At 35.1% G+C, this 11,995-nt stretch overlaps 1 protein-coding gene across 4 annotated transcripts in view; it reads right to left on the minus strand.

The window, feature by feature from the left end:
* FOCAD (focadhesin) overlaps positions 1-11,995 on the minus strand; it is a 150,702-nt gene that overhangs the window by 49,229 nt on the left and 89,478 nt on the right. For all 4 annotated transcript variants that reach the window (XM_039357061.1, XM_039357059.1, XM_039357060.1 and 1 more), the window contains 3 exons: positions 11,359-11,494; positions 8,600-8,788; positions 7,297-7,418 (listed from right to left, as the gene is read on the minus strand). In XM_039357061.1, coding sequence (XP_039212995.1) covers positions 7,297-7,418; positions 8,600-8,788; positions 11,359-11,494 — 447 coding nt within the window. The remainder of the gene's footprint in view (positions 1-7,296; positions 7,419-8,599; positions 8,789-11,358; positions 11,495-11,995) is intronic.

Consider the following 11,995-nt stretch of genomic DNA (forward strand, 5'->3'; position numbering starts at 1 on the left):
TGGAAGTGATCTACAGAAAGGCAGAAAGAGAAGTTCAAAAGAACCGTTTTATTGATGGATCACTACTCATAAACATTGCACAGGAATGGAAAAGGGGTTATTAACATGGCCTTTGAAAATTATTAGATTCTCCTGCCACAAGCCATGGTGATCTTGATGAAAATCTGGTTGATCTGTGGAACAGGGATATGGCAACAGTTGACAGCAGTTGACATAATCACTCCCAAGCACCCTCTCATACTGCATGAAATCCAGGTTTTGATTTTGTGGGGAGCTGACAGCAGTGTTTGAGTAGATAATTAGTGTAACAATGGAAAAGGACTTAGCATTAAGCCAGTAAAGGATCAAAGGATGGTCCATACATTTATTACATATTGTTTGGATTACTGAGCTCTAAAGGATTGAGTTGTTTAGTTTAGAATGTTAGCAACTTTATCTGGGTCAGGATGCAAATGTGGACAGCTATGTTCAGATTATTAACGTTCATATTTTTGAGAAGGAACAACAAAAATAGACAGCACCATGGAGAGCTCCAATATGGGAAGGGGACAGGGAAGGGGGGAGCTGTTGAAAGCCAGAAAAGTACATGTGGACTGCCTCTCACTGAATCTTATGTAGGATTTTGGCTTTTATTTGTTTTTATCACATCCTAAACAGGACCTTATCTTGATCAGTACTAAGGTGACTTCGGTATGATGAAGATTTTAATATTTGAGAGAGTGATGATGTATCTCCCTCAAGACCACAGTTGGAATTAGTCTCAGGGTGGTACTGTTTCCCTTCCCCCCCCTTCCCCCTAAGAAGGAGGTTTTGAGCTAGTTCAGACTCAAAGAGATGCTTCTGAAGCCAAATCCTCTTACTGGTCAAAAAGACTGAATCAATAATGTCTTGTTTTAGGAAAAGGAATTAGATTTCTGGATCAAGACATACATCTATCATTAGAACAAGGCAGGTGTCTTCCAGTGAATAAAGTAGCATTATGGAGGAAGCACTGGTATAACTGTAATATTTTGCAAAATGTTTTCCTGATAAAAATAAACAACTAATAATAAATAAAATAGTAAGGAATTGGACTATAAATGAGGGGGGGGGGAAACTAACTTTTGTTTCACTCTCTGCCATTGTCAGATGGAAACAACCAGAACTACTTATGAAACCCCTCAGGCTGTAACTTCTGCGGAGATTCAGAGAGGCAGCCTGCATGACAGCTCTTCGTTCTTTGCCACAGCATTGACTCCACTTTTCCCAGAGCCATTTTCAGGCCACCATTTTTTTTTTTGTCCAGAAGTCACAATCTTTGCTAAGTTCTAAAGCAGTGATATAACAAACTTCTTGGGTTGTTGTTGTTGTTGTTTTTAGGATGCTTTCTAATCTGAGTTCAGTTCTGATTTGGAGACAGAAACAATCTTGAACCTCTTGGTAAGATAATTAATGTTGAGCATAAAACAGGTATTACTGCTTGTTCTGGAACCTTTTAACTATGGCATTGTTCATTGTATCTTTCAGCCAAAGGAGGTATTACATAGTATTGACCAAAAGCATATTCAAATTTTACACATGCTGTGTTCAATGTTTTCTTATTCTGAATCTGTAAGCAACTACATACAAATAGTGAGCACTGTATGTATTCAAATTTGCAGAAAGATGGCATATTTGACTTTCTACCATGAAGAGACTGAGTCAGCTTCTGTTTACCAGGGGTGTCTTAACTTTTGCATACAACTATAAATATCGACCCGGGTACCAGCTATTTTACAACAAGTTAGAAGTCAGGTGTCTCTTAATCAAAATCTCTCTGAGAGGGCAGAAACTACTCCTCAAAATGATGATTTGTAACTGCTGAAACATATTAAGATAATTGTTGGTTTGTCTAAGCTACAGAGGAGGGTTCTTTGAAGACCCTTTCAATGTGCAAAAAATATAATGATATTGGAATATTCTTTTCTAAGGAGCACTGCCACAATTTATTTACCAAACAATAAAACAGCAAGTTAGCACTTTGGGAAGACTTACACGATGAGCTATAGAGTTAGTCTAAAAAAAAATATATTATAGGAATGTGAAGAATACACAACTTCAAACGGATTTCTACTGATACAACCATATGTCTGTCTTTAACAGAAAATAAATTCTAAACAATGTGAAATATGCTTTATATACTATAGCAATTCCTATTGACAGACACTGTACAACCTAACAAATATTATCCAAATAACTACATCTGATAATGATTATTGTATCAGTTGGATATGGGTATGTAAACATGATATATACATATGCTCTTCACACATATTTAACCATATGCTCACTAGATAAAATATCTCATTCATTGTATAAATATGTCCATATGTTTTGTATATAACATGAGCATTCTTCCTTACACTGACATCCGTTATTTACTGTACATGCCCAAGAAACACATAACATAATTTTAAAGTAGTTTTTAGTTTTACACTTTTCACTGAAAATAGTGTCTTCAGATGTATCTCTTAATAAAAATGCCACTTAAAAATTCATTTAGAAAGTAACTATTATAAGCTTCTCTGCCTGCAATTTACATTCCAATCCCAGGTACAAAACTCTACATATTGAAAAGAACTAATTTAACTGCTCCTAAATTAACTTTTGAGTATCGCTCAAGCACACCCCATGGATTCTCCTCTGCAAGTAAAATTAAGAAGTTCCTTAATAAATTCTTCCAGAACTAATAAAGAACTTCACAAAAGAGAAAAACAGTAAAAAAATTTAAAACTTATGAGAAACCTCTACATAGATGTTTTGATAAATAAAGGACAATAATTCATGTCCAAAAGCAACATGTTGAAGGGGTTTCTTATGAAATAATAATGATAAAGCTGTCGTATCATAGAATTATTTTATCTTAAGAAAGTATGTGTATGCGTATGTATATGTGGGTGTGGGTGGCTGTTATAATTAAAAGGCATCAATGCAATAATATCTGAAAAATGGTTACCTATATGAATTCAAAAGGAGCTTATTATATAGACTAAAAGAAAACATTGTATTCATAGGGACTAAAAAACTTTAGGAGTGGGCAATTTGAGCCCCTCCACATATTATTGTACTGTAATTCTCAGCATTTCCAAAACCTTCCACACAGGCTGGAGCTTCTAAGAATTGTGTGGAAACATGTTTAGGGGCTTAAGTTATTTATCATGAAGTAGCAAGGAGAAAGCATGGGGTATCTGTCAGCAACTCCCACATCAGTGTGCTAGACTTCTTTCTGGAATCTCAGTTCTTACACTTCCTTTTGGGAGAAAACTCCACAAGCATTGTTTAATCTGTGGAGTCCTTGGTGCTCTCTGAACTTGGTTGTTTTCTTGCAGACGTTAGTTGCCTGAACTGATTGCATGTAATTGATAGGCAGTTTTGTTCTTCTTTGGGTGTTACACTGCTTAGTAAGCCATGTTTACTAATGCTGATCAGAAATAAAGTTCCTAAGATCCAGACAGCTCTAGGCTGTTGATTCCTGGTGTCCAAAGACATTAGAGCTTCACAACTAATGCCATACAAAATGCAAAATTCGTATTATTCATGTGGAAAGGGATGAAAGTTAATTTGAAGTGTGTACTGGCCAGAATGTTTGGATTAGGGCAGTATTTAAATCTTGTAAATTAAAGCATTATAGTTTTTAACAATAATGAAGAATACCAAAATGGCAGAGAGCTGACTCCCATTGGCACAGAGATATCATATTACGGTAAATCTTTCAAATTAAGGAATCAACTCAGAGCCTTTCTCAAAATATTTCTAATGTGGCATTATTTGACCTCACTGCACCCCTTTGTTAAAATAAGAATATTCCTTCTTTTTTTGCCTTTCATTCATTCATTCAATTAGACACATTTGTTATTTTATCAAAAAAAGCAGTAGAAGTGAAATGTTATTTTGCAAATATTGTATCTGCAGCTGCAAGAAAGCTGGCTACTTCTTTTTTGCCAAAGAAAAATTTGTTTCTGAAAATGAAATTACCATTTCAAATAACCTTTATTAAGCTATATCAGGAGCAAGGTTTCATCTTAACATCTTGCATCCTACAGAAAAATTACCACACAAATGAATAGTTATGAATGATGTTTCCAAAGCTTAGAACAGCACATGCAAAACACTCTTCTCTCTCATTATTTTCTCAATTTTTTATTTTTCCTTTGATTCAAATTTAATACAAACGTGTATTTCTAAATGCCTGTCAAGCCAAAAGGAAATTTAGCACCACATGAAACAAACAAAAGCCCTGAAGTTATGAAATAGAATACAGACATTTCTTTTTATAAGATAAAAATATATTCCAAATTCTGAAGGACAAAAGAAAGATCTTTTTTGTGGCTGATAGAAAATAAAAAACTGAGATTGTAGTAAAAAGAATGATTTATTATTATCAATTTATTTTCCATCCATCTCACAGTTCAAAGTGATTCTTAAATAAGAATCTCCTATAGAAAAAGAGAAGAGTGTAAGATTACACAGAAGTTCAAGGCAATTAATAAAACATTTTGGATGAATCAGACAGATTTATTCAGTTGATTATATTTAAAATAAGTTTTGGTTTTCCTTTTGAAGCTAGCAATCTAGAGCCCAATAATCCTTCTAACTAGCCCTATTCGTAAGCAAAAACACTATCCAAGAACTGGAGCTTATTTTTCATTCTGGAATGGATCAACTGCCAGCTAATTCCTACTACTGCTAAGTATTAACTTAGTTTATCTCCTTGCCTTTCTATTTGAAGTACATAATGTGGAGGAGGAGTCTGGCGTGTAGCAGAAAAATCTTGCCATGGTCAAAAATTTAAGATTCATCCAGTGGCAGGTTTTAAACTTTTATTGCAGTTACAAGCAATTGACAATTATTTCCTGAGCAGAAATCAAGGTTTTCATTTCACTTTTATGCTGTAAGCTGCCCAGAGTCATTTGACATGAGAGGGGTGCCAAATAAATAAACAAATAAACAAACAAACAAATAAAAATTTCACAGTCCTACACTGCATCCAAACAAGAGTTGCATTGTTCTTCCATTTATTTCGACTGCTTTTAAACAACAGAGTTAAAACTTATATTTTCAATCAGGACTGTACATTGTTTTACAATTATTTTAATGTTCACTCTTCCATTTTATTACTTCTCAATTGTTCTCTATTATATTTTGGTGCTGTCAGTTGCCTTGTCCTAATACAGTGTTTCTCAACCTTGACAATTTTAAGGCATGTGGACTTCAACTCCCAGAATTCCACAGCCAGCAATGCTGGCTGTGGAATTCTGGGAGTTGAAGTCCACATGCCTTAAAATTGTCAAGGTTGAGAAACACTGTAATAGATACACAACTTTTCATAAATTAAATAAATCAGGAAAGAAACTTATTTTTATGCTATTTTTCTACAAAAAGCATTGTAAGCCACATAAAAATAATCTTTTCTGCTAATCTTAGCAGAAGTCAATTTAGGACTATATAAAATATTAAGTATATGGGGGAAACAGATACTTTCAAATTATTCAAAGTGATCTCCTAATGATTATCGTCAGAAATTTGGCTCTGTGAAGTGAGGTTTACTGAAGAGGTAACAAAACAGACAGATTTTCAGAACCTAATTCTTAATCCTATAGGGAAGTGGATTCTCCAAGAAAAAGAGGCCACATGGCTTTTACTAATGACTGAGAACTAATATCCAAGCCCTGTACATGGAGTTGGAAAGCTGAGCCATTGACATCTTTCAACAATCCAGGAAAGTGTGAAAACTAAGAAAGTTAGAACTTAGAGTACTGTACAAGCTAGTCAAAACAGACAGAGTGCAGGAATAAATTCTACACTCTTTAGCTGAAAACTGAGAAGTGATAGGTGCTGTTAATACGAAAGCAAGATCCCTGTACCAGATTATTTAGATTTTTAAAAGTACGTATTTTATCTCAGGCTGATCTCTGCATTATTTTACATCAGAATTGCTCACAAACCCATAAAGGTGTAAGAGAAGAGTCACTGGATTAGATTTTGTTTTTAAATAGTAATTTCAGAAGAATAGTTGCAAGTTTGCATCTTAATGATCTATAAGCACAGCATTCTGCAGGGTTACAGATTTAATTACTGCTTCTGAACCTGGAATTCTTTAAACCTATCACAGAATCAATGACAAGAGAATAGTAAAATTTAGAGTATGATTATGTTATCATGTGCTGTGCATTCTGAAAAAACATTGGGAGACATGGAGTGATAATTATTTAATGCAGCCTTCAGAAAGCTGTGCCCTCCAAAATTATCAGAAGTACAACTCTTAAGAATTTTCAAGCTCGGTGGCTAATTTAAGGGATCCTGAGAATTACATTTCCAGCCTTTCTGGGTGGCATAAGCTGCTCTAATATTTACTACAGTTTAAGAAATGTTAAATAAAATAAATAAAATAAAATAGAAACTCTTCTTCAAAAGTTTGTCTACTTTCATAAAGTTGAGTAAAATTCAAAATAATCTTCAGTAACTCTTTCCTTAACCTGCAGAGTACCCATTATCCAAATAGAGATAGATGTAAATTCTTCCTGGTAACCCAGCCACCATTCAAATGTCAGAACAGACAGGAAATAATTTTACATAGTTAGCTTGCTCAGAACCTTCCTCCAGTTATAAAAATAGCACCAATAATATAGCAGTTTGATGCAATCTGACAGAAATGCCAACATACCCTTCACATGCTTTCATACTCTTCTATCTGCTCTCTGCAATTTCTGAAAATCAGTTGTTGTAAGTGGTATAAGCATTATATTTAATTATATATCCTTTTCATATTATTTTTGTCCCTGCCTTAAATCATATTTCATGCAGGAAAGTTATAGCTTCAGTTTATAAAACTTTAGTGCACAAAACTCAGTTATATTAATATAATATCCTAGGATGCTGAGAACGATGAAGAGATAGACTGTGTTGTTATTATTATACAGTAGTAACAAGGCATATGGGTGACTCCACAGGTTGCCATCCCCTAATTGTTTTTCAGACAAGCCTGGAACTGTCAGTGGTATCAGCTGCTTAAGCAAAATTGTTTAAAAGAGTTGAAGATAAAACTCTGATCCTCTGAATTGCATAACATTTTAGAGAAAACACTTCAACTCAGAGAGCATTTCATTAGATGAATTTATGCTTTCCATCCTCCTTAAGTTTACTTAATTAAGAGCAAATTACAACAGCACATTGCTTGCAGCTACCATTTCATAATTAAATATAAGCAAATGGAAGCTCAGGTAGGGAAATAAATGCTTTGAATGGTTACACAAAAAGGAGGAGAATGGTGCCATTTACCTCATGGATGAGAGCAATAAACATCTGGTGGAAGTTTCGCCCCCTGCTGGCTAAAAACCGATTGATAGGCTTTCCGTCTTTGCCCACATGGATTGGAAGATCATAACTTAGTAACATGCCAGCTGAAAAAAGTGTTTATATATGCATTAAATTGCTGATAAATATTCCAAAAACATATGTTAACATTACTGTAAAATTACATAAAGCTGTCATTCAGAAAAGTTGAAAACTGGGATTTCAGGAAAAAAATTGGTAATTATTTCTTAAAGGGCAGGGGGAAGATGCAAATTACCGATTTTCTTTTCAGTGTAACATTTACCAAAGCACCAACAGATCATGGCCTAGTTCTACCTAATTAGCTTAGTACGGAGAGCAGAATTTTTTCTTCTTCTTTTCAAGGTGTAGAAGAGGCTCAAGACTCACTTTTCTTATAGCAAATCAATTGTAGAATGCATCCATGAATGGATTTGGAAACCCGATCTATATCAAGTCAACCTGGGCACAAGAGGAAAGCTTGATCATCTCCCAAAAACATTTTGTTACAAAAAAATTACCTATTATCTACCTATTCTCATGAACCATTTTACTTTTTTACAACCTTCACTAGATGCCATTAGAATATTTAATAATTTGTCCATTGGATAATACATGGCCAGGATGAAGAGCCAGGTCTTCAGCACTCTTTTAAATAACACCAGAGTGGCAGGGTCATCTCGATCTCAGGGGAAACTTCATTCGAGAGGGCAACTGCTACTACAGAGAAGTACTGTATGCTTCCAGGGTCCTAAAAGATGACATTAGTTAATTTAATTTAATCTAATCCAGAGCGTGTCAATCCTATAGGATTAAATTGGCTAGCCGGTCCCTCAGGTAACCAATCCCTATAAGCTTTATAGGTAACAAACTAGAAGATTATTTTTGGTGATACTTCAACTGTAGAATGCTTTATGTACAATATGTTTTAAGGCTTTTAAGCTACTCAAATACCTTACTTTTCAGGCTTTTAAAATTTTGCTGTGGCTTTTTAAAATCCCCGCTCTTAGTAATCAGAGTATTGGACTAGGAACACTTAGTAGACAGCGTTACTGGGTGATTGTGCCCTGTTCTTATTTAAAAAAAAAAAGTGATGTAAACGCAAGGCATACATGGTATTTATTCTGAATGTCAAGTTATGTCAATTGTGACATTTAAATGTTTTCAATTTACAAATGCCTCTCTGAGTGACATAAAAATAAAGTCATTAGGAAAACAAAAGAGGCATTGCAAGAATCTTTACCATATAAAGGTCCACAAGGAAACTTACCTGCAAGACCAGGTTTCAGCCCAGGCTGCTTGTTCCTTTCATGCATTTTCAGCATAAAGTTTGGAACACTTGATAGTGTCTTCCCATGGTCTGAACGCACAGCATTACCTCTCAGTGCGGAATGGTATATTCCACGAGGCATGTTAGCCATCTCTTCTTTCACAAGTGATGCTGCAAACTCTGCAAAAGCTGAAAGGGGGGGGGAAGGGAAGAAGTGAAAAGGCAGTGAGGGAAAAGAAAGAAAACAAAAGGTGATTGACTGGAGAAACCAGAACCACCCAACCAAAGCAGAACCACGACGATTATCTGGGAATGTTATATTGAAATAAGAGGTAACTCCATATTCAACCACAGCTTCAAGGTCATGGTTTCTGTAGCTCCTAAGCAAGACTTCATATTCACCTCTCACTCAAAATGTCACCTCAGGAAGCCTTCAATAAATGGTGTCAGATGTTCCAGCTCAGGAACAAAAACAAACAGCCCAAAATGTCTTATATGTTGATCAATGGACCCTTTGTCTGGACCATACAAATGAGCTCTCCAGTTTGAAACAACACAAGTGACTTTTACCTTACATCAGCCAAAAAAATCCCAGCCTAGAGCTACACCATGCTTGATGTGATTTAAAATAAAACAATTCCAACATAGATACTGAAAAATAAATAGATGCAACATGGTTAGGTTGATCAAGGATAGCAAAGCTGGGGGCTTGATGGTACGTTAATTGATGAAATTTTAAACAATTGTTATAGCTGGGAAACTGAAATGCAAGGGCAAACGAAGTCAGAGGGACTACAGCAGGTCATTGCTTCATCATCAATAGGCAAAGTAAGGCAACATTTGTTAGGTTTAACAATCTATACCCGTTTTTTATTATATAATGAGAAATTACAATTTTTCTCTCAAAGGGAAAGCTATAAACAACTTTTTCTCATTAACTGGGTGGATCCGATGCAGAGTTTTTTAAAACAGATACAGTATCTTATAAACTGGAGCTAATATTGACTGAAAACTTATTCATATACTCATTCCTGCCAGCCAGACATACACAAAGTGTCACAAATCAGTTAACAAAATCCAGTCAGACTCTGATATGCCTTGGCTTTTTATCCTCCAATCTTTTCTTATTCCATCTATTCTCCTGAACACTACCCATTCTCCCACCCTTCTTCCTGCCTGTTGTTTCTGTTAATAACAGCCAGAGGGAAGCGTCGGAAAAAAGCAGTCCATTATTTATAGGAAAACGAGGACAAGTTTTCAAATCTACTAGCAGATCAAAAAAATTAACAAAACCATAAAACTAAATCTATGTAAGAGTAGATCTATTTAAAAATTCTATTTAAGAATACTTTGGTTATTTCTTGCCATTTTTTTTTTCATACTGCCGAAACAGGATTTGTCAAACATTCCTTTGAGGGGCACTACTTGCCCCTGTTAACTACATATTTTTGGACAACTGACACAGATTAATATAAAACAATAGTAGGAGCCTTTCTTTATCTACATAAAGGAACAGAAGAAAAACTCCTTATCCAGACATTCCAATGGACATTACTTAGAAATGTTATCCAGAATAATTTCTTTTATAACTATTTAAGCCAAACTATTTGGCATTCCTCTTTTTTACTGCAAATACCAACAGCTCCTCTGTTAACACCACAGATGTTTTATTTCTTATGGTAAACTTTTGGAATTCTTTATTTAATGTTAAGATCAGGTTGATAAATGACACCAAGGTTAGGATTATTCTTAGGAATTCTATTGGCTAAATATTGTCTTGAACACTTGGTACCTTTTTCCGCACACATACAAATATAAGCACATTCATCACACACAGGTTAGAATCAGTTGAAAACCAGGCCCTGAGATGGACCACAATATTTATATTAGATTCTGTTCCAGATTCACAAGTTGCGGCTGTGTTTTTCCCATAAGAGAACGAAGTTTCCCTTTAAGAACCTTCCGGCAATTCTGCTATGCATGTAAATACTGTAAAAACCTATTAGGAATTTCATGTTTGTGCTTGATTTCTAAACAACTGGAAACAAAAGTTAAAGATCGATCTTAAGCTTTCATCCTCTCTATTTCAATTCACTCATGAAACATCAAACCTGAGCTTATTGCCCCCTTCAACTCTATGTCCCATTTCCAGCTCGCCAACTTTATAAAACAAATACCTCTGCAAGCTGATAAGGGCTATGTGTGAAGATGATTACTGCTTGGACCTCATTTCTTCACAGCACGATTGCTTGGTATATTTTAGTTATACACGTGGTCCTCGACTTACAACCACAATTGAGCCCAAAATTTCTACTGCTAAGCGAGACAGTTGTTAAGTGAATTTTGCTCAACATTATGACCTTTCTTGCCACAGTTGTTAAGTAAATCATTATAGCTGTTAATTAGCAACGTGGTTGTTAAGTGAATCTGGCTTCCCCATTGAATTTGCTTGTCGGAAGGTCACAAAAGGTGATCACATGACCCCAGGACACTGCAACAGTCATAAATATCAGTCGGTTGCCAAGTGTCTGAATTTTGATCGTTAAGTGAGAAAAATGGTCCTAAGTCATTTTTTTCAGTGCCGTTGTAACTCTGAACAGTCACTAAATGGACTGTTGTAAGTCGAGGACTACCTGTACTATAAGCGCTGTTTTCAAATTGAACTTTTAGAAACCATTTTAAGAAACGATGTGTTTGATACTATGAAGTTTTAAAACAACTTTATTTCTAAATTATCATCTTTTATGAATATGCTGTACCTTGTAAGACAGGAAGAGGAGTGAGCAACAACAATTTGATATATGAGTGGCCAGGGACAGACAAATCTGGTTCTTCTTCTTCCTCCCCCTCCTCTTCCTCTAAGTCCATTTTTTGTTGATCCAATTCCGGTCTTGCCTGTATGCATGATAAACCATGAAAAAAAAAAGAGAGAGAGCATGCAATCGGCTGTACAGAACTGAACTTCAAAAACTGAAAACAAGTTTCCCTAAGTCAGCTGAAAGGAGAGGCAACTAAGCTTCAGCCTTCCTCAGTTTGAGGCTTTTAAATATGATAAACTAGAGCTCACATCATTCCCAGATTTCATGGTTATTGGAGAGGTTATTATAGATTTGGAGACACGAAATACTGTATGTCTTTTTTATTCTGTTGTCATAACATCAATACAAAGGGTATTATTAAAAAAAATATAAGCCATTTCATACACAAAGTAATATAAATTCATAACTTTTTCCACAGGAGTTTAATGAACACAGATATGAAAGAAGATTGTGGCAATAATTTTAAAGACCTGGTATTGGGTTAGAGTGGTTGGATCCCCTTGTGGGTAACTGATAATTTTGTATTGTTGATCAATGTTGGCATCTTTTTACATTATGTCCTTTTCATAAGATTCCA

This window comes from Crotalus tigris, unplaced genomic scaffold (genome assembly GCF_016545835.1).
Source record: "Crotalus tigris isolate CLP2741 ecotype Arizona unplaced genomic scaffold, ASM1654583v1 scf7180000018862.1388955, whole genome shotgun sequence".
Classification (NCBI taxonomy): domain Eukaryota; kingdom Metazoa; phylum Chordata; class Lepidosauria; order Squamata; family Viperidae; genus Crotalus; species Crotalus tigris.